This window comes from Passer montanus, unplaced genomic scaffold (genome assembly GCF_014805655.1).
Source record: "Passer montanus isolate IOZ18808 unplaced genomic scaffold, ASM1480565v1 scaffold106, whole genome shotgun sequence".
NCBI lineage: Eukaryota > Metazoa > Chordata > Aves > Passeriformes > Passeridae > Passer > Passer montanus.
Window position 1 is genome coordinate 657,361 of NW_024357170.1, and position 23,441 is coordinate 680,801.

Consider the following 23,441-nt stretch of genomic DNA (forward strand, 5'->3'; position numbering starts at 1 on the left):
AACACCATGGTTTCTGTGTTTTATTGATACCTTCTTTAGAATCTGTCAAAAAATTTTAAAATCTGTCATAAAATATTGTGGCAGTGGCTGTCAGATGCCAAGAAATGAGAGGCTCTGGGTCCATTTCCTAGTGAACTATGTCCTGCTTGACCAAAGCCTGCTTTGATCAGCACCTGTGCTAGCAGACTGTGTTGCCAGCTATCCACAGCAGGCCACTTGGCAAATTCCATGAGAAGGGTGAATTTTCCGAAGCATGTGAAGATACCCTTATAAGTGGTTTTTCATTTCGTTCATCTGTTGGTTTTGGTCTTGAGGAAACTGTTTTCTGGAAGAGCTCCTTTCCCACTTCATCCATGTTGCACATTGCCAGGATATCTCCCAGGAGCAGTTCGGCTTTGTGTGTTTAGAGATCTCAGAACTACTTGAAGTTTGAAGCTGGTCTGGGTAATTCTGGGTGTAGCACTCCCAGTTCACTGTGAGGTTCCTCCTGGTAGAAGCTGAATGGAAAGTTCTCCCCAAACACCCTCACTCAGATACTAATCACAGAGTCTTACAAACTCTCTTTACTGGTGTCTTTCTTTTCTTTACTTCTTTTTCTTTACTTTTTTTAAAGGCACATTTTGCAGTCACAGAATCCAAGACATGTTCACCCTGCCCATGCTCAGAGGGTTTCCTTCAGTTTTCCACTTTGATCAAAGTGTTGTACTCTGTAAATCCTAGCAGCTACCTTGGAGCTTTCCATTAATACCTGGCTTGCTTTCATATGGCCACTGAAGGTTCTGGCTTAGTTGGGATGCTTCTCTATTCCCTGTCAGAATACAGAGAAGTCAGAGTTTCCAGAGAAGAAGGCCTGCATGCTGTGCTTGAGAGCCCAGTGAAAAACAAAACTTGCAAACTCTTAGGATAATGTTTGCTGTTGAAAGGAGCTGAGGTGAAACCAGTAGTCTTGCTGGACATGTCATTTCTTAAGCTTTCATTCCCTGGCCCTGAGCTATCCCACATCCTCAGGAGAAGCAGCAGGGATCATCCTTGTAACTCTGTGCTTCTCTTGCTAGAAGCACTAGATCAAGGACTAAAGAGGTTGGGAGTGCATCCAGACAGGGACAGTTAGACAAAGCAGTGGGAAAAGTCTACCCAGAGTGGTGAGGTGTAATGGGAGGCAGAAATATGCAAAATCTGGGACCTGCCTTGTATCTCACTGGCTTATATCTTAAGAACTTGTACACTTTCTAATTTTTCTACATTATACATGTAAAGTCTAATTTTTTTACTGCTGCCTTTTTCTTACTCTCTCTCCAGAAGCCCACAAGCCCCCTACTATGTCCCCTTTGTGTCTCTACTGTCCCTTCCCAATGCTCCAGCTCTGGATTCTTGTAGGAGGAATCAGCTTCCTAGATTCTCCTCACTGTGATTTCTTGCTTTTCCAAAGGGGGAACGAGGTGTTTGTCAGTCCATGATATCTGCACAGTGAGAGTCATGACTAAGCAACAACAAGGCTGGACCTGCCTCAGGTCTGCTACTGGAGCTGCCCTAGTCTCTGCACTTTGTGCTGCCTTGTTATTCCAGTGCCAAGGACTCCAACAGCAAATCTGTCAGTATGTTGTGGTTCTGATTCCAGTAATGCCAGAATTGTCTTCAACAATTCAACAATTCTGGCGTTCCTGGAATCAGAACCACATACTGGAGAGCTGGTCACAGGTGCTGATTTCCCAGCTTGCTGTAGAATAAGCCAGCTAGCAGAGTGCAATAACCAGTGTAAAATTCCCTGTAGACTTCCTGGAATTAAATAGGCTACAATCACGCTCCTTCCTTGCTTCTGAAGGGTTCAGTTCTGCTCTGGACAGAGCAACTTTGCCAGGTGCCATCAAGTGCTCAAAGCCTGAAAGATGAGAGAAATGTGGGGAAAACAAAACAAAACAAACAAACAAAAAGCAAACAAACAAAAAAAACCCCAAAAAACAAACAAACAAAAAAAAGCTTTTTGTTTGTATTTAGCCTGAGGTTTGAGTCAGTGATGAGGGAAAAGGCAAAGCTGTGGTCTTTCCATTGATAATGTTCTCTTTCAGGTCATTTAAAAAAACCCCAGCATGCAGGCATCTTAAATCTTTGGGTTTGAAAATATATGTCTGTATATATGCTTTGCTATGAAATTAAGAGTATAGATTCTCACATTCATCTGGTCATCCTTTTAGGACTCTTCTTGGTGGGAAATATTCCAAGCATTTTTGTCGTTCAACTCCAAGACAAGAGCAGGGTTGTAGACTGTACTTCTTAATGAAACCTCAATATAAAACTACTCAGATTGCTGAGCTTGGCTTCCTATTGGAAAGAAAAATAATTAGAGTTACTTAGTTAAGCTTAAATCTGTGTCTGAACACAGCAGGTAATTTTTTCCATTCTTTTGGATCTGAGATCTAAGGTGTGAAATGTCATTTCAGTTTGCTGTTTCAGGACTGCTAAACTTAGTGCAGTCACCACAGCTACTGTATGATCTGAACTCATCAAGACATTTCCCTTACAACATGTCAAGAGCTTCTCAGCTGATAAGTGGTTTCCTCTGTCTTATAAGGAAGGTATGAACAAATTCAGATGTTATGGAGGGATAGAGGAAAAGGAATTTTGCCCTGTTACAGCTTTTAAAAGTTCACAGTGTGAGGTATTCCATAGCCACTGCCATTGAGATCTTGATGACCCAAAAATGGATGAGGCTCAAGGAAAAAAGCAGGGGGCAGATTTTTGTCTACAACCTAAAAACAGTTTTCTATGCATGTGTTGCACAAGTACACACATATTTCTAAAGAAAAGGCTCCAGTGAAAGCCTTTATGTTCTGGGGAATCCAGACAGACTGAACGTGGGGGGACTCTGTGGCTATCAGAAACTGGGAATGGTAAATACATGTATGTGTGTTTGAATTCCTACAGTTGTCTTGCTTTCTTTCAGCTTGTATTATTCAGTCAATTATTAATTATTTTGCATTTGTTTTGAAGCTTAATACAAACAGAAATACACATTTATAGTGATAAATCTGCACCAGAGTACAAAGCTTGCATTTTCTATTTACATCTTCCACTGGACAGAGCTGTGGGGAAAAAAGTTGTAAAAATAGAAAGGTTATGTCTTAGATAATTGTTTGTTTTTAAGAGCGTGGTCATTAGGAGGTTCATCATTTTGACCACATTCCTGTACATTGTCCTCAGTTTATTCGTTTATTCTTTTGTTGGTTTCTGCAGGTGGGTTTTTTTTTGTTGTTGTTTTTTTTGGGGTTTTTTTTTAGGTTTTCTTATGAAAGCATAGAAATTCAGTTTCAATTGATTTCATTAACACTTTGGAGCACTGTGCTTGGATATTTACCTGACAGGAACACTGGATGGAGTTACAGTTGAAAAAGTCTCAGGAAGGCAGTCTCTCTGTCATTCCATGGCATAAATTTACTTACTGGATAATGATCAGTGATATTGGTGTATAAATATTGCTGTTGACTCTAAATCTTGAGTGAAGACCGTTCTTCTTTATGTCATGACAGTGCCTTTGTGAAGAACATGGTTTCTGTAATCACATAAGTATTTGCACTGCTGCTGTCAATCACCACTGCATTTCCATTTGTTACAAAAATATAGGCAGTTTTTAGGCACCCAGTCCTGTTTGGGACTATTATGGAATAGTTTTCCAGGAGTGCTGGAATGTGGAAATTGCTGAGGAGGTAGCAGTCCTGCAGCTGCTGTCCTTCAGAGCAGCTGTGCTAGTTGGACTTTTCCAAAAGTGGGGCTTGACAAAAAAACAACCAAATCTCCTTAGCCGCTGGTTACCTTCAAATTGTATGTGAGTGTTCTTAAACTGGCTCATCCACAGAATCATTTAGGTTGAAAAAGACCTTAAAGATCGCTGGAGAGAGAGGCTGGAGGGTGTTGGTGGCTGCAGAGCTCAACGTGTCTCTGCAGTGTGCGAGTGGGCAGTGACCCCACCCCTGTGCTGGGCTGAGCCCCCAGCATGGGCAGCAGGGGACGGGAAGGGGGATTCTGTCCCTCTGCCATGCCCAGGTGAGACCCTCCCCTGCAGAGCTGCCTCCAGCCCTGGGCCCAGCAAAGGACAGGGAGCTGCTGTAGCCAGCCCAGAGCAGGCACCAAGATGATCAGAGGGATGGAACAGCTCTACTGTGAGGAAAGGCTGAGGGAAGTGGGATTGTTCAGCCTGGAGAAGAGAAAGCTCTGAGTGACCTTAAAGCTGCTTTTCTGTACATGAAGGGAGCCTGTAAGAAGCCTGGAGTGGGACTTTTCATGTCGGTAGATAGTGACAAGGGGAAATGGCCTTGGGCTGACAGAGAGTAGGTTTAGATGGGATATTAGCAAGATATTGTTCCCTGTGAGAGAACAGTTCCCAGGTGAGGTTCTGGCACAGGTTGGCCAGAGGAGCTGTGGCTGCCCCTGGATCCCTGGAAGTGTCCAAGGTCAGGTTGGATGGGGCTCTGGACAACCTGCCCATGGCAGAGGGTTGGAATGACATGGTCTGTAAGGTCCCTTTCAACGCAAGCCATTCTGTGATTCTGTGCTTCTAACACTGCCAAGTCCACCACTTAACTGTGTCCCCAAGTGCCAAGTGCCACATCTACACATCTTTAAATACCTCCAGGGTTGGTGACTCCACCACTTCCCTGGAAAACCTATTCCAATGCTTGATAATCATTTCAGGGGAAAAAAAAAATCACAAATGTCATAAATGTTGGTGCTGTTATTTTTGATGGGGGATAAGGATGAGCAGTGGAAAAGGACAGAAAATCTTTGTTAATACGTTAGCTGCTGGATGCTAATAAGAAGTTATCACCTGAGATGTCTAAAATAAAGTTAATTTGCCGGACAAGCCTGTTATCACCCAGAGTTAACTCCTGACCTCACTGAGACCTCCCTTGTGCAGTACTGGGGTGCAGAGTGATTGGTGTGCAATGGGTATGGCAGGGGTTTTGGGACAGGACTGCTGGTTGTAGAGATCCTAGGAGAAACAGTAGAGGAAAATGGCTGTGAAGTGTGAATTAGGGAAATAATAAGGGAAAGATTGCCTGCAGAAAAGCTCTGATGTAGGATGTCTGCCTTTAATTATGCTGAGGCAAAGCAAAAACCTTCTAGTTCTGATCAATGCTTTGATCCTGTAACCTGCTCAATGGCTTTAAAAAAAAAGGGAGAGTGGATACATATGCTGGACTATGTGATGCAGAAAGGAGCCTACAGAAGCTGCACCTTTGAAGTCTCTGGTAGCTGCTGTTCTTACCAGGTGGATAATTAAATAGGGTTGAGGCAGAACACATTGATATTTGGGCTACTGAAAAATATTTGTTCTTTAAAATCCTACGTGACACGTGTAGGTACGTCCTCAACACCATTGCCTCGTCTGAGGTCTAAAATGTTTGCAGGCCTGTTTTCCTTAATCTTGGAGAAAAAACAGGCTGAGTGAGACTAAACAGGTTTCACTAAAAAATCAAGAGGCTCCTCCTGCGATGTGTTGCATCAGTGGCCCTTCTGTTTTCTTTTTTTTCTCTGTTTCTTCATGGTGGTCAAACACTTTGTACTACTTGGGAGGGTCAGATTGTCTGTGAAGCTGTGTAGGTAATGCTTAAGCAATCTGGAAGTTTCAGCTTTTGCCCACATCTGTCCTGGGGGCAGGCCTTTGGCCCAGCAACCACAATTCCCAGAGGTTTCCGTGTCTGTCTGCCTGTCATGTAGTGTTCAGCAGTTTGCAGGATCCAGCTGTGCAGGCTGCTTGTTGTCTCCAGCTCTTAATTATGGTGTCACACGTCGTGTCTCTTTAGATTTAACTGCAATAAATTAAAATTGATTAAGAAACTAGTGTGGTTTTTCAAGGCATGAAGGGTTTCAGGGAGCAATGAATTTCTCCTTGCATGTTGCTACTTGGGGATGCTGTTATGGATTTGAATTGCTACTGTTGGCAAACAAAAAATTATTTGGAATGTGTTAGCTGGAGAAAAGTGATTTAACCTTCAGGCTTCTAACAACAACATTTATATTTGGTGTAAATTGCTTGAAGCAAAATCTCTTTTGCAAAGAGGATTATCATCAGGAGTTCAGTCTGGCTGTAAATGTGCCCATCTTTGCATCACAGGGTTTTATTTCTTTATGCTGCATTAGCTTCTGTAGTGCCTGTACAAAGGGTGGATTATGACCTTCCTTTTAATTCTGTAGCTAAATGAGAGGAGTTTTATCTTTGTTGTTGCTGTTAGGTGATGTTAAATAACTGTGGAAGTTCAACAAACCGTAAGGAACTTTTAATTTTTTGTAGAACAGCCATTTTATCATCCTCTTTGCTTCGTTTTCTGTCACCAGTAAAATCTCCCTGACTTCACAGGCTACACAAATCTTTTTGTGCCTAAAGACCTTTGGAAATGCATTATGTAACTCCAGTGCCTCCTTGCTGGTACTTTCTGCTTGTTTGTGTCAGCAGCGCTGTTGTCACAAATCGTGTGCAGTGTTGAACTACTGCCATTTTCTGCTCTGATTCACTGTTGCTTCTTACTGAAAATGCAGGAAATATTTTAAATCCAAAGGCTCAAATCTAAGTTAATTCATATTAATCCTTGTTGAAACATTGGTCATTGCACTGGAACTTCTATGGTTGTGAGTTTGGCCCAGAAAATGAAATCAAAGGAGCAAAATGACCTTCTGCTTCTGTTACTGAGGAGCCAGGAGTTAAATTAGTATGATATAAAACAAGTCACTATTTCACCTATTTGTAGCATGCGTGGTGTGTATTGATTAAACAAACAATAAATGCTTGCAGGCAAAAAACACGTATTGGAAATAGTTGCTTTTATGTATTATAATTACTTGCCTACTTTGGAGAGTCTCTGTAATACATCCTGGGACAAAATGTAAAAGACAGAATAATTTTATGAAGATGTATTGTTCAGGCATCCCCAGCGTTCAATCCATTTAAAACTCATAGAATAATTAATAGACTGAGGAAATAAATTGATGAGACAGAAATAGTCTGTGACCACTTTACATTGCTTTTTCTGACCTCAACTATACAAGTTCTCTGAAGCAACAGGAATTTTTCTCTGCATGTTCCAGGTTGATTATAACTATTCTAGAATCCTGATTAAAGAAAACTCTTATGTATGGTTGGATATTTTCGCTCAAAATGAAAAATTTATTTTCAGAAAGTGGCCAAAAATTATTTTGTCTTAAAGGACTCTTGCTGTCTGTAGCATTTTTTCCAAAACCTATTGCTTGTCATTAAGTGTAATTTTGGTTGAAGCCAGTTCATTACGTTGAATATGATGTATGAAAGACTCGTCTGAAGAGGCTGATCCTCTTCTTTATGGAAATTACATCCCTGCATAAAGTTGTGCAAGAAAAAGCTCATCAAAACTAGTCTAAGTACAAGGAGATGTCAGAGATACCATTTTTGAATCTGGATGTACATTTATAAGCATATGGTCCTTTGCTCTTGCACAAAACTAACTTTTTTTTCATTTTATGCAGATGAGTTGAAAAGAAAAATATCTCAACCGATCAGCTTCTGAAATGGCTGCTGTCTTGTTTGAACAGGGCAGTGATGCAGACCATACTGAAATATTCACCTCAGTCCACATCCATTGCCCATCCTCCCTTTTGCTGTCCCTCCTTGACCCCCTGCAGCCATGGGGCTGCCGTGGGCAGTGGCAGTGACAGCATTCAGTGAGGTTCGGGTCCACATTTCCCTTCCCATCCCTCTGGCTCTGGTAGCAACCAACTCTCTGTGTCACACCAGTGCAATCTGGATGCAGATTTGGCGTCACCAAAATGCATGAAAGATGAGAACGTGGAGTAGTTGTTCTGTTGAATATCAGCTCAGACATGCCTGCTCTTCACCTGTGCTATTCAGCTGAGGATACAAGGGTTGTCTTTTACATGAGGGAAGCATTGAGTTGGTAGGATTAGGATTCCCACCTTTCCCTTTGCTTGTCCTTTGGCACAAGATCATGGCTTTTTTTGTAACGCAGCACTGTAGCCTGTCCTTTCTGTTTGATCCGGAGGAGACTGTGAGAAGCAGCAGTACCCTCAGAACAGCTTGTGCACTTCTGTCTGCAGAGGTGCTCAGTGGGATTCCTGGCTCAGTGGGATTCCTGGCTCGTGGGTTTTTCATGCTCTGGCTGGAAATGAGTCAGCATCAGAGAGATTTGTGCTTCTGCAGAGATGCTGCGCTCAGTAATTCAGGTGGCATCAGAGATTACTTTCCTGCTCCAGTTAGTGCCTGAAGCATCTGAGTTGCCTGTATATACTCACTTGAACTGGGCTTCAGGAAGCTCTTGCATGGGCTTTTCTTCACAATTCAATGGCTTTCTCACCTCCAGTCAGATGTGGAAGAGCCAGGAACCTCAGCCTATGAAATAGTCTTTATCCTTCTTTACCTCACTAAGGGTCATCTCTCTGCAACTTCTGACCATAGTTCAAGTACTTGTACCAGGCATTTAATGCCTTGTAGTTTAATTGACTGGAAAATAGTCAGTGCTCAATATTGGCTATTTATTCCTTAAGATGAAAGGCCAAGTATAACCTTCTGCAGGAAACAGTTTTACAATTTTAAAAGTCAAAAAGGCATGCATGTAGTTCTCCCTGGTTTGAAGCGGACCTCCAAAGGGTCAGGTTAGCAGGCATTATTTGGGTCACACCCTTTGACCTCAGAAATCCTCTGGTTCCTTAAAATCTCCATGTGTTCTTTAGTACTTTCTTTACAAAGGCCAAGGAAATTCAATAAAAACAGAGAAAAATTAATCACACTCTTAAAATCATTTAAAAAATCAAAAATAGATGTACAAAATAAAAAATTCAAGATCAAGTTGAAAGGAAAATATCTTAGCAATACTGAATATAAACTGGAATCTACCTTTGAACATGAAATGTAATAAAAGCCTCTAAATTTGCTTGACCAGTGGAGATTCAGAGCTCTGTCTGAACATGCCAAATTGCAGCATTCTGGCTTTTGTGTCATGATCTCAAAACATGAATTTGTTTATGTGCATTAAACAAATCCACTCTTTTTTTCCTGATAATTAACATGGCATCAGATGAGTACAAGATTTTTATAATTTCTTCTGAAGTTTACTTAGGAAATAGAAAAGTAAATGTACTGCTAAGAGACATGAATCTGCTCCCATAACAGGCAAACACCATCTCATTCTTTGTGGCTTCTTATTTGGGATGAGGCCAAGTAACTGGATCCAATTCTGAAATTTGCCCTACTAACTCTAGGCTGCCTAATTTGGACTGGTTTATTATGGAAAATAGAAAGAATGGGATTTTTCTTCCCTTTTCTTTTAACCCTAGGAGGATAAGCCAGTAATCAAGAGTAACAGCAGATTGCCTTGAAAGTTTGTTTTTTCAGTAGATATGTTTGGTACTTCCATTTTCATCATACAAGAATGGCTTGGCAATTGAAATTTTTGGGTTTTTTTTGTACTTGGACATTCAAAATGGTCTCAGTCTAGATGGAGAAGAACTGTCAGTTATGTGCATGTAGTCCTTGTCAGAAATGCTTAGTGAAACATGGCTGCATGGTTAATTATAGGGACACTTCAACGTAGTGTGATTTGTTTACTTTACTATTTTAGCAGGCATTGAACATCTGGCCACAACAAATGAAGCTCTTTTTAGATGACTGAAGCTGGGAACCCAAATGAAACAACATAATAAATTGTTGTCCACATGTGGAAGCCTTTCACAGTTGTTTGTGCAGTACTCTACAACTCTTAAGGCAAAGCAGCAATTCTTATTGATGCAAATTGGAAATGCTCTTTACTTCTGAAGTGTGGGGAGGAGAGTAAGTCCTCTGGTAATCTCCAAGTTTGTGGTGCTAAGTACTCTATAAATGTACCATTGTTTATGCAGATATGATCTTCTGGATACTAATTCAAAGCAAGTGTCCAGTGGCTGGAAGTGGTTGTTATATTTTATCTTTTTTCCTGTTGTTGACTGAGATTGGTATGACCTCTAGTGACTAAGGACTTCTCTCCTTCATTTTTCTATATTGCAGGGCATGTGTCATGCCAAGTTTCTGAGATTTTTTGCCTTCATCTGGCTAAACTACAACTTTCTTCTGGCCCTACACACTTTTCACATGCTCCTTGGCTTTGCAAGTTCCTGTCTTCCAGTATAAGTCAGTTTTTCTGAACCGGAACAAGACGTGACATTTTGTTATAAATAAGTTAATTATCCAGTAGTTTTAACGTGTTGATTTAACTTCCCAAGTGGCCAGCTCTTTAATAAGAACAGGTTTTTAATAGGCCTAAATGAGCCTTCTGTATTCATCTAAGTTATAATCTTGATGACATCTGAAAGTAGGCTAATAACCAAATTCACTGAGCCAGAATACCCACAGCTATTAGTTTGTAAAATAGTGTCCCTGAGAGGTTATTCTGCTTGACCTACTTTCTAAACTGGATTCTACACCTGATGATTTGTCATGGGTAAAGAAATTTGGGGATTTTCATTTGTTTGATGCTGAGTGCTGTGGTCCCAGGCAGCACTGGGAAAGAAAAGTAATACTTTGTTGGGCTCGACTCCCTAGTTTGTATGTCTGTAGTTTCTGCTGGAAGAGTTTTTCTGGGATGCTTGAAGATCATCATTCTGGTTCTTGAATTGGTGATTTTCAGCATTCTACTATTCTTGTTTCTTTTTGTTTCAAATTCCGTAGGCTTTTTTCAAAACATTTACTGGTGTTTTTCATGACCCTTTTCCTTACAGCGTGTGTTTTGTGCTTGCTGTGGTCTGCCCCACTTCAAAGATGGTTGTTTTGCCTCTGTTAGGCTAATAGGGGAAGAAGGGCTTTTCTAAGAGGATTCAGTCCAGCTTTGTTTGCATTTAATCAACTTAAGAGTTTGAATCAGGATGGCTGGGAACATTCAGGCCTGAAACCATTGTATCTAATTAAAATATTTAACTGGGACACATCATGTGGGAGCCTGGTCCATGTCAGTGGATCTCCATAGGGGAGCCTATCATGTCTACACTTGTTAGAGTGAACTGGGATGAATTCTGGCCATAATAGCTCGTGAAGGGTTGTGACCTGCACGTGGTATTGCAGTTGTGCAGAGCAATGTCACTGCACTGTGTTCCATGAAGAAGAGCTTTCTTCATGGTGTTGTTCCAAGCCAAGGCAACAGGAAAAGACTGAGCATGTTGATGAGTGATGGCTGACAAGGAATGCCGTAGGCGCAGTGGAATTGAAGTGGAAAACACAGCAGTGTTTATGAGGAAATTTCTTTTCTCCTTTGTCTTGTAGGGGTAGCTGCATATCTTCATGGCTGCCACTTCACAGTAGCAGATAAACACTGTCAGCACTGCAGTGAGCATCTCCTGCTGGGAGCCTTGGACAGCATGAGCTGTGTTTGACCTCTGTGTGCAGCTGTGGTGTCATGTGGAGGATAAGGCTGAGCTTGATTTTTTTTTAAGCTTCTCAGATTTTTATGGCTTATTTTCATAATAAAGCTTTTTTAAAAAAAAAATTTTTTAAAATTGCCATTGACTGAACTAATTTGAGTTGACCTAGGTGACTAAAAAGGTTATCCCAAAAGCTTTTAAAACTTCATTTCTGAATTTTCTCAGGTACCTGCTTCAGGAAGGGACAGAACAAGAAAGCACCATGTCTTCAGTCTCAGCTTATTACAATGGGAAGACCGTACTTATCACAGGAGCTACAGGTTTCATGGGCAAGGTACTGGTGGAAAAGCTTCTGCGCTCCAGTCCTGAAGTGAAAGCAGTTTATATTCTTGTCAGGCCAAAGGCTGGACAGTCAATGCAAGAGAGAGTGGCCAACATGCTGAAATGTAAGGTAAGTTCATATGGTTTATTCTGGAATCTAATCTGAAATCCATTTAGCTGGGTGAAGCAAACGGCTCAGTTCATGAGGAGCAAAATGCTGACTTCTGCTGTAACAGCTGTGTGTTTTTACTGTGTCTAAAACAAGGAGCCAAAAGAATTTTACATGAACAAACCTGTACATGTCTGATTTTGATGGGTGCCACTGCATTACAATGTAATATTTTTGCGTCCTATTTTGCGTGATCTCCCCCCATGTGTCTTGATCCTGTTTAGTTTACCATCCCAGTGAAAAAAATCTATAGTGGCAAGAAGAGTGTCAAAGCCCTTTACTGTATTTAATATAAACATCTACAAGGAGACACTGACTTGGCCTGAGGCTCTCTAGATTCTCAAGATCCTCTGGATTTGAAGCCAGTGGTGAGGTTGTGAACTTGCTCACACTCCTCCAGCTATGATAAATGCCAGAGTTCAAGCTCATGTCTAATGCTAGTGTGAATTTGTACATAGCTGATGTGAAATGAGAGGAAGGGACAGATCTGGCCCTAGCAGCCAAGGAATTACTAGGAATTAACCTGAGAAATGTCAACATATCTTTATGGAGTATTGGTTGAAAAGTTTGAACAAGACTTGACTGGAAGAATCCTTCTCCTTCTGCAGAAGTTAGAGGTAAAATAGGTGACTTTGAGACAAATAGGTCTGGCAGAAAACATGCTTTTTTGCTTTTAATGTTTTGAGGCATTAAGCTAGGAAAATCTTACATATGTCCCAAGAATAGAGATTTTTTGGTTTTGGTATGTTTTTAACAGAGGATAGATTGTTTTCATATTCAGGAAAATTTGTGAGTAATATAAAAGGAAACAGTCACATTAAGTTGCTTTTTGCAAGTCTGTCACAGAATGATTTAGGTTGGAAAAGACCCTCAAGGTCTTTGAGTCCAGCCCTTAACCTCACACTGCCAAGTCCACTCCCAGCTTTCATCTCAGTGGATAATGTGAAAAAATCCCAAGTGTGTTGTGTTTTTACCTTTTGTTTTTTAAAACACTTGAGAAAATGATAAACCTAGATATTTATCAAGGTAAGGTCTGTTTGCATTTTATGTATAAATGCTGCTGGCTTATCTCTTCAGTTGGGCAGCACAGCTTGGAGGTATTATTAGCTCTAGGTGGGGTTCCCTAGTAGCTTTTTTATTGTTGCAGCTGTATTAGATGTACCTATTTTTCTTCCTAGCATGTGTCAGCAGTTTTAGACTTGCCAACAGCAAACAGGACATGATAACCTCTACTTGAACCTTTGGCAGCCTGCTCCAATGTGTGTCAAATGAAGAAAAGGAGAAGGCAGAGCTCTAAGTTAGGCCGCTGCAGCCTTGGGAAGAAAAAAACTTTCACAAGTCATCCAGGTCCTCTTAAGGAAGAAGGTGTCTTTCTGATGCTGATCATTTTAAAATTACTCAAAAATCTTTGCCTAAGGCAGAAACCCTACTCCTTAAAGGGTTTCATGTACAAATGTTGACACCCTTGGAGATTTTTTTTCTAAAAATGAAACTGTTAATTCCACTGGATGTTAATTTAATGACAGACCAGGAGGGCAGGAAACATTACTTTTAACATCTTTGCAGATCTTTTCTAGTTGATCACAGTCTAGAGACTGCCCTTTCATTTACTGTTCTGGTTTGCATGCTCCAGTTTGGGAAATCCCTGAGGTATATAATAAATAAAAATGCAGCAAAACTTTGTTCCAAATCTTCAAACAACATTTGCATTTGAAATTTCTGATCATGGTCTCTGATGAGATATATTAGAGTAAGCACAGGAAGCTTCAGAATAAAATCCTTTCTCGTATTTATGTGTGCTATTTACGTGTACCTTTATAATTTCTAAACTCTAGTGCATAATTATTCCTTTCCCCACAAACTACTGATTTAATGCAGAATAGTATTTGTACTGGGTTTAGGAGAATATAATTTATTTTTTCTTTCATATCCTACCGTGTAATCTTCTCTACTGACCCATGACACATTCAGTTTGCAAATAACTCCTTCTTTTACATTTAGCTTTGACCTAGTATTGGCTTCTGGATTTTCTTATTTGCACATCCAGAAAGTAAGTATTCCAGGAACCAAAGGAACAGAGAAATACAGGTTGCCAACTTCTAAATATTCTAAGCAAAGAGATAAAATGAGTATTTGGGATGAAGTAAAATCAGAGTGAAGCAGATTGGTTAAAATTAGTTGCATAATGTTTAGGTTCTTCAGGTAAGGTCTTCTGGGGACTCCTGATTTTTGGTAGTACTTAGAAATATTTTGAAACAACTTGCTTAGAATTTTGATCCCTTTTCATATATCTCTGTGAAATTTGTGTGGCTTTTATCATTATATCTACAGGGGTTTAAACACTGAGGTGTCACATTCGTGCCCTGTCTTCTTCACAGTGTGTACGTGTGAATCTGCTGGAAGATGACTCCTGTTAAATACAAGAGAAGCTGTGGGTTACAAAAGGGTGATACAGTGTGATCAGGCAAAATAACTTAGTTTGTGCTTTTCAACAGTTGGTTACTTGGAATTTTTCAACTTCCGAATCCAACATGGAAAGTAAAATACAGAAAATAGTTTGGGCATAAATCAGAATTCTTTGCATTCTGTAGCTGAATAGGCACTGAAAATTAATATAAGGCCGCTTTCCTTTATAAAATTAGTTTTACATGCAGGTGCATTAGTACATTAATATTCAATGTATAATGAACAGATACCCTATTATCTCGGCATCAAATCCAAAACAAACATGGTGACCTTGCCTCTTTGTGAAAGGAGATGTTCTATTTTCCAGCAGCAAGTCCCTAAGGGAATCAAGCTATTACCCTGTGCTTAATGAAATGCCACGTCTGCCTTGCACAGAGCACAGCTGTTTTACAAAAAAACCCAGATTTCAGTATGGGCTGCTGCCTGGATGTGGATTGTGAGGCAAAGCTTGACAGGGCTTTATAATTGTTAGTTGATGGGAGATACGTCTTTGGCAGAGGTAAGGAATTGCTTCAAGGAGCATTTTTTGCTGTGTGATCCCTCTGTGCACAAAAATAGGCAGGAATGCTTGGAGGGGTTGTCTTCAATTCCCTGGAGAGCAGTTACTGGGCTAATGCTGAGTCACCAATTGTAGCTTTCCTGTTGTCCCTGGGAGAGCAGAACATTTTCCATGTCCTGAATGCAGTGAACCAAGGCCACTTGCTGCTGCCAGGCTGTTTCTCAGATACATTTGTTCAGTATTCCTAATTAGAAAGGTCACACAAAGTAGGGAGTGGAAAAGACTCTTATTAATGTCTCAGATAATTCAGAGAGAAAATTAGGAGGCTGTGAATGAGGCTGCTGAAAATGGGGAATTGGGTATGACTGTAAAATGCTGCTGCTTTTTCCTGTCATCCAACCACGATTAACCCTTCTAGTTAGTGGATGCTACAGACAGACCTTCTCTTCCCTGCAAAGCTTTGTCTGGACCTGCACATTGGGATGAGCAATGCTGTCAGACACCTTTGTCTCTTCAGTATTTCCTCGTGAAGTGTGCTGTATTTATCAGTAAATATCCAGCAAGGCCCTGTAAATTTCAGCAAATCATTCCAGATTTATCTTTCCCAACCTCCTATGACTTTGCCCCCTCAATCATCACCATAAGCAATAAAGGCTCTCCATGCCAAACTGGTGCAGTGTCACTCCATCTGAACAGCATCCCTGAAATCTGCTGTGCCCACTGTAGAGGGGCTTGTACTTGGATCAGGGTTAATGAAGTTTTTAGGTTGATGGAACACAGTGGTGTTAGGTCATAGGTTGGACTCAATGGTCTCAGAGATCTTTTCCAACCTAACTGATTCTCTGATTCTGTATGTGCCCCATCCCTTGAAGTGTTCAAGGCCAAGACCGAAATACTATTTTTTTTTGAGTGTTTGAAGAACAAATGAGTTATAGAATCATAGAGTCATAGAATCAGTTATCTTGGCAAAAAACTCCTATGATCAGTCCAGCTGTTAACCCAGAACTGCCAAATCCACCACTAAACCATGTTCTTAAGCATGACATCTTCACATCCTTTAAATACCTCCAGGAATGGTGACTCGACCCTCCCAGCAATGCTTGATAATCCTTTGGTGAAAAAAATTTTCCCGATATCCAATCTAACCCTTCCCTGACACAACAGAGGACTGTTGCATTTCCATTCTATCACTTTTTACCTGGGAGAAGAGACTGGCTACTACTTTGTTAAAACCTCCTTTCATGTAGTTGTAGAGAGCCATGAGGTACCCCCTGAGCCTTCTTTTTTTCCAGGCTAAACAACCCCAGCTCTCCAAGCCACTCCTCCTAAGACTTGTGCTCTAGACCTTCCTAAAGGCATCTCCAACTGCAAGAAGCTGTGTCCCTTATATTACATAGCTTGTCCTTGTACTCCTGCAGGACTGTCTCCCTGAAACATCAGTCTCTGATCACTTAGAGATGCAGTTCTGTGGTGTTATCAGCATGGTTCCTGCTGATCTGGCCCCTTAAAAGCAGAACTTGCAGTACTGGAAGCTCTAGGAAGGATTATGACCTAATGGTGTTGTATGTTGTCTTTTATTAAAAGAAACAATGCTGCTGAAACCCAGGCAAGCCTTGGGGATGCTGTTTGTCTCCAGGTCACAAGCTCTGCCAGATGGTACAGAATTCAAGCCTCAGTTTTATTGCTGTTAAGGAGAGGTCACAGTGTAATGCTCCATCTTTGCAAACTGTCTTCAGTCCTTCAGCTCCTGCGGGTATTCACAGTAGTAAAGTCAATTCTTTTAAAATAGACTGCGGTTTTCAGTTTCCTCCAGTTGTACAAAGGTACACAGTAAATCACAAAGGACTTAAGAATGTTTAAATGACATAAGATTCTAAATGAAAAACAAGAGCACAGTATGATATGAAAGTGTAGAAATGAGGTGGATTGCTCTGAAATTAGTAAGTTGTTGAAAGCAGAAATGCTTCTCAGTTAATTTCAAGTGTGTTCATCATTCTGTGAAGAAAAATGTTTTGGTGTCAAAAACCTGACACATCGGTTTCCTCATCTTACCCTGGAAAGAGAAACCCAGCATGAATCAAGGTAGTCCAGCATCAACCAGTGGCCACCTTTCTGGCAGCAGCTGCCAGCTCAGCAGAGTGTTGGTTCTTGCAAGGTGTGTGTACAGAAAATGTGCCTTGTATGAAGGGTAAAGCAAGATCATTTGTACAGTTCAGCTTTCTCTGTATCTACTTGCTCAGCTGCAACAGCAAGGGGGTTAATGGTTACTGTCTTCATGTCATTCTACACACATACCCACCACCTGCAGAGCAATCTGTAAAAGCTGCCCCTCACTTTCATATTTACTTCTTGGTTTCATGCAACTTTTTTGTGGCCTGAACTGGGGTCACGATAAATCAATCAGATTTCAGAAGTTTGGTTTTTTTTTTTTTTGGGTTTTTTTCCCCAATAAATCAATCAGATTTCAGAAGTTTGGGGGTTTTTTTGTCTGGGTTTTTTTCCCCTTAAAATCACTTTGTGATGTCAAGTAGATGGTGATCTATACAGCAGCACCTCCAGAAGAGAATACAGAGCATCAAACAGAAGCATTCCAGAAAAATCCCTATGGCTAACTGTGTGCTAATGCACGTGCTGCTCATGCAGTAAAGTTTTAAAAAAGCTGAAAACAAAGGAGAACTTTCTTCACATAAGATATCTGACAAGTGACATGCACATGTTTAATATTAATATTCAGTTATTCTGTTAAATCTGTAAAGATACTGTGGTTAATAGTATGCTGCTGTCTGACAACTCTTATGGTCACAGACCTCATTTTGTCCAAGGAAATGTTACGGGCAAGTTTTTTATGCAGCCAGCACAAAAGCACTGTGCTCTGCAGCCCAGTTAACACAGACACATTTATGTAGAAACAAATGCACACATATGTATAAGGGCACTGTCTTTCAAGCTAGCCATTCTTGTTTTATTTGGTGGTGGGTATCCCAAGGGATTTGTGTGTTAGCAAAGATTCTGCAATGAAGATTCCGCCAGCTGATAAATGACAAAATGAAAGTTCAGCCCTTGAAGCAAATAAGCAGGCAGTACCTTGAGAATGATGCAATTAAAAAAACCATCAACAATAAGATTTTTCTCTTGCCAGTTACAGCGTAGATGTTGCGGTTAAGCTGCATTTGCTGCCATCTGTAAAATGAAATGCATTTTTAGTGCTCCATAAGCAGTGATATTTTGAGACACTTACAGCCCGTAACTTCACAATATTTTTTCTTCAATGTGCAAGGGTGTCATACAGAAGAAAGAGGGACTCTCATAAGGAAGTTAGCAAACTAAGATTGCAGTTGAGTCATAGCTTTAAAGGATCTTCATAATGTTGCTTGAATTTGCATTTCTGCCTGTGTACTTTCTGGTTTGCAGCCAAGGCCCAGTTCCTGGAATCAGTGGAATTTCTCTTGATACTTTCGTTTAGTTTTGGCCGAATATCTCCTGAAAGGTGGATTTCAAAGAGGCGATGGGCCCAAATGAGTAATTTACAAGCCGTCCTTTTAATTCTGTGGCATTCTGATGATTTTCTTTTTGTTCTGGATAATTACATGTATGAGTTTGATTTTCCTGCCAGTATTTCAACTTCAGATGATAGCAACTTAAACACAGGGAAAAGCGTTTGGTACTGAGATGAAAATGCAGTTCATTACTCTTCTAAATCTGGGAAACCAGTACTGTCTGATTCCAGCCTTGGAGCATAAGCAAACTAGACAGTTTCTGGGTTTGCAAGCTACTAAACCCAAGAAGTAATTGTTTTATTGGTAGTGCTTTATTGCACTATTTCATCCACCTTTATTGGTACTGCTCTCATCCACCTCTTTTCCCACTCAGCCTTGTGTGTCAAGTTGTAGGTTGAAATAGTATCCTAATGTTAGAAATTTTTTCATGTGACTAAGGGGAAGCTTTAGATTCTCTAATGCGCAGAATTTACTTTTATGCCAATTGGAGATCTCTCCATCTGGAAAGTTTCACCTTTCCAGGTCTCCTTGCCAGGAGAAAACTTCTAGCATCACCACCATGGCTGTCTACATACCCTAAAGGAAAGGTCAAGGAAGTGGGGGAGTGTGCTGAGAGGGATGGAGGAGTTCAGCATGGCATTTTCAAAGAGGAAGGGAAAAGAGCAAAGAGCGTTGAAGAGAAAAGCTCTCCTGTGCAGGCTTGAGAGTTTTACATCAGTAGCAGAAATCAGAGCCATTTCCCAGTAGCTTTTGCTGGCAGCAAGGCCATGGAGCAACATCATTAAAGAGGTCCTGTTGGGCATCCTTTGTAAGCTGCTGATTTCTCCTGGATCCTGGTTGTGCTCAGGCACACAGGAGGGCTGAGCTTTTAGGCAGTTGCACAGCATGCCTTGTGTTCACAGTTTTGCCAAGTGACCTGTTCACCAACAAGGCCTTCAGCAAATGTGTTTTTAAACAATGTTTGTCATTTTACTGGAGCCTGGGACTTGGCTCTTGATGTATGCGAGTTGGCACAATTCCTTTTTGGACTGTTGCACTTCAGAACTGCTATGGACACCAGCAGAGCTGCTCGTGTTCCACAGCCTGTCTGTGGGTGTGGGTTCTCTGCTTGGAATAGGGGCTGAATGAGGACAGCTGACCTCAGACACCCTCTGAGGGCCTGCAGATCATAGCTAGGAACACAGGCTCGTCTACTTCTGCAGTGGGTTGGCAATGGAGCTATCAGTCAGCACCCAAAGAGCAGAACTGGCTATTTGGTCATTCAACACAATGTAAAGTTAACTCAAATTAACTTAAAGTTTATCCTTTGTTTCTGATTTTATTCCATTCTATCCTCAGCTGTTTCTTCAATTTTTTTCTTAAAGAAAGCTTTTCTGTTTTCCTAAATTGAACTCTGGCATTCCTTACCAGTATTTTTTTTCTTCTGTAGCAGCAGACTGTGACTGTATAATGAAACCTAAGACCAATTTTGTCAGAAGACCCTGTGTAGTGGGTTGAGTGAGGCACCTTGCAAAGAAATAAATTTTGTTATCAACGAAACACAGACGTTTAAGAAGAAATCCTAGAGGTAGTGGGGCAGAATCTTTAAACTTCTGGTTTTACTTCCCTTTCAAAACCTGATCCCTGGCAAGTACACAGATAAACAAAAGTTGTTGAAATACTGGGGAGAAGTGGCAGAGTACTCTGATCCTTTGGGCCTCTGAGAGAGCTCCTGCTTGTGACACAGGGTGCATCTTGATAGTCACAATCCAGAGCTTTTGATCTTCTGAATGTCCTACAATTGATCCTAAAATCCATCCTCCAGAGGATCACACAGCTTAAAAGTTGTCTGGAGGTCACCTTTACTGCAGTTTACTCTGGCAAATCCAACCTTCTGTTTTTATTACATTTACCAGAGCCATAAGAACTGCCAAATATATTAGGGAGATTGCTTTAAAAAACTGTGAGGTTCTGACTTGCATCATTGCATACATAGATCAAAATGCCACATCAGCTTTCTGAACAGGTTATTGCCTTTCTGCAAGCAACCTCCCCAAGCAGAATCTAGCCATTAAAATGTTTTTCCCTCCTCCACCATTGAGAATTTTGTCACGCTTTGTACTGAGATTCCCTTCCCAGTGCTGAAATTATCTGTGGGTGGATACTTCAGGTGGTTAATTCCTTGGGTGTGGACACACATACAATGCTAGAAGAGGTGCAGTTATTTTCACCTGGTCTTCTGAAACGTGAGCTTATCACTTGAAGAATTATAAGCCCTTTTTTTACCCTCCTGCATCCCTATTGTTGCATTCTCACAGCCTGCTTTATACCTTGAATAATGAGTGAAGTACTTCTAAAAAAAGATTTAAAGAAGTCAGACTGAGAGCTGTTACAGAAAGCATCATGAAACTTTTGAGTGGAGGTGTAATTACCAATACTTACACTGTGTGTGTGTATGTCTTAGCAGATTTTGATACGTCTTTAACAAATAAAACTAATGTAAACTTCAGACAAGTACAGAGCTCACTGGACACCCTAATTTTTCAAGATGCATTCACAAAAAAAGAGAGAATCTAAATAACTTATTATTGCTTCATCCAAAGGGCAGATTTTCAATGTTGTGGAAAAAAGTGGCCACTGACTAGAAATTTTTGCTGTAATTTAGAGCTCTAGTTCTGCAATTACAAAAATAAAACACTGAAGTAGTTAAAAAGGTAAATTGTTACTTTTGGAGAATATTTTGGGGATTGGGGATTTCTTTCCCCTCCTTTTAGGGCCCTGTGGTCAGAGCTCTACCAAAGCAGTCAAGGTAATTCAAGAAAAAAGTCCATTTTGCTTGTCCTTACCCACATTTTCTTTGCAAAAAAAAACCATATGGGAGGCATTTTTTCCCCTCCCAACTAGGAAGATACTGACTGTTCATTGTAAACATTTTATTATACAGATTAAGTACTCACAGTGTTATACACAACTGTAATCCCAGTAATGCCCAGCTTGGAGCCAGATCCAGGCTCCTGTTTTGCTGAGCTCAGTAGTAGATTGAAGGCTTGAAAATACATTTTAGTGTTTGGCAGATACAAAACCAAAATAAGAGACCTTTATTCCTAAATTAAGCTATGAAATCCCACTTTTAGGATGAGATGGCAACGCAAGGAGACAACTGGCAGAATAGACAAGAAAGATGAGAAGACACAAAATAATGGAGATCAAAAGTACACACACAGTTAGTTAGTATCAAAGGTTTGTTTGGTTTTTAAAAAAGCCACAAGTTAGTGTTTGCTTTTGTTATTCACATTTGCTATTTCTACTGCAGCAGTGCCCAGAAGTCCCATCCAGACATCCCACACTCAGTCCTTGCTTTTAAATCTTGATGCAATCAGACACTGACTATCCTGAAGCTTCATGTATGAGGAGATCACTCTAAGGTTTCTCTCTCATCTAAATAATATAAATAATAAGCCACAACACTTGGCAAAACTCACCCAATTCAGATTGTAATAACACAAGGCAAGTTTCTGTTAACTCTTCAGTGGCACCCACTTCAACACAATCTCCTTGAATTTAGGATAAGCACAAGAGTGATGCACCACTGAAGACACATCGACCTTCTTCAAAGAAAACAAGTGAAAGCTTATAGTAACTGAACATATACAGGGTCAAAAACCAGTCTAGTGATAATTTTCAACAGAGTGAATAAAGCATGCCTCGATTTTAAAAATATTTTGCTAGACTAGCAACCCTTTCCCTTCACCAACTCAAAATCAAGGCTCCTTACTGTGCTGTATCCATGCCTAGAGGCACGCTGTCTCCCTGATGGTTGACTCCCCGTTGGATGTGGCAGTTCCCAAGCTGCTGCCCTTGCTTTGATCTCCAGGAAGCTGACTTGATGAGAACTCTGTGTGTGGGTATGTTTTGCAGCAAATTTCTTTGCCAGGGGGCTAAAGAGAGCATGAATAACTATGTATTCCATTTATTTCAGAAGCCTTCAGGATTTCTATATTCTAGAGAACACTAATGGCTGAAAAAAAAGGGCAAATGCTTCACCTTCTGTCAGAAGGGTCAAGAGGGTCACTTCAGTCACCTGCAGACCAGGCAGTTTCACTCCTGTCCCTGAAAAAGGAAATCATGGTGTGAATTTTCTTGACACATTTCTGGGTATGTTAAGGAAAAGGAGGTGACTTGAAGGTCAGCATGGATTTGGAAAAGAGGTGACCTAATTGTAGACTCCCAGTACCTGAAGGGAGCCTGGAAGAAAGATGGAGAGACCTCTATTGACAAGGGCCGGAGTGACAGGAGCAGAGGGAACAGTTTCAAACTGAAACAGAATAGATTTAGATTGGATATTGGAAAGAAATTCTTCCCTTTTAGGGTAGTGAGGCCCTGGCACAGGAAGTGCAGAGAAGCTATGACTGCCCCTGGATCCCTGATCTTTAAAGTCACTTCCAACCCAAACCCTTCCATGATTTTATGATTTACCCTTGGTACACTTAGCTGGCCCAATCAGGTCCTAGATAAAATGACTGAATCTGTGGATGAAGGGAGAACCATGGGCATCATTTACCTTGTCAGTGACAAAGCTTTCAGCGTTGTCTCCATCTGATTGCCAGCATGCACATAAGGATGTTACACTCAAGGTGGGGAAAAGAAACCTGGCTGGACAGTCAGACTGCAAGGGTTTAATGGTTCATGCTTTGCCTGGAGGTCACTTATACGCAGAATTCCCTAAGGGTTTGTCTGGGAACTTACTCTGTTTAGTACTTTAAAAAAGGAAGAAATCTCCAGGTTGTAGTGCATTCTTTATGCCACAGGCGCTGCTGGTAACTAGCAGTGCTGTCAGAAGTCATATCTAGCTTGGGAAGCTAGAGAAAGGAAACAGGATCTGGATCTCTGAGCTCCTGGGTGCTAGTAGCTTTCCTAGTAGCTTTCCTAGTCTTATTATAATACCTTTGGCTTTTACTGTTCTGCCTCTGCTGGGCAGTGTTCATTACAATGAAGCTTCTGTGTTCCAGAGGTCACTCCCTAAAGAAACCTTGGTGAGATTAAGTTCTTCCAGCTGCTTCAGCATGTCCTGGTGGGGTGTTTTAAGTCACAGGAATTACTGCACTTGGAGACAGTGAAGCAAGTGAGTGGCTGACAGCAAAGG

The 23,441-nt window shown here is 40.8% G+C and overlaps 1 protein-coding gene across 4 annotated transcripts in view; it reads left to right on the plus strand.

Annotated features, from left to right (window-relative positions):
* The window catches only part of LOC120507784 (fatty acyl-CoA reductase 1-like), a 118,606-nt gene that overhangs the window by 44,712 nt on the left and 50,453 nt on the right, over positions 1-23,441 (plus strand). For all 4 annotated transcript variants that reach the window (XM_039720873.1, XM_039720888.1, XM_039720895.1 and 1 more), the window contains exon 2: positions 11,593-11,818. In XM_039720873.1, coding sequence (XP_039576807.1) covers positions 11,630-11,818 — 189 coding nt within the window. In that variant the 5' untranslated portion in view covers positions 11,593-11,629. The remainder of the gene's footprint in view (positions 1-11,592; positions 11,819-23,441) is intronic.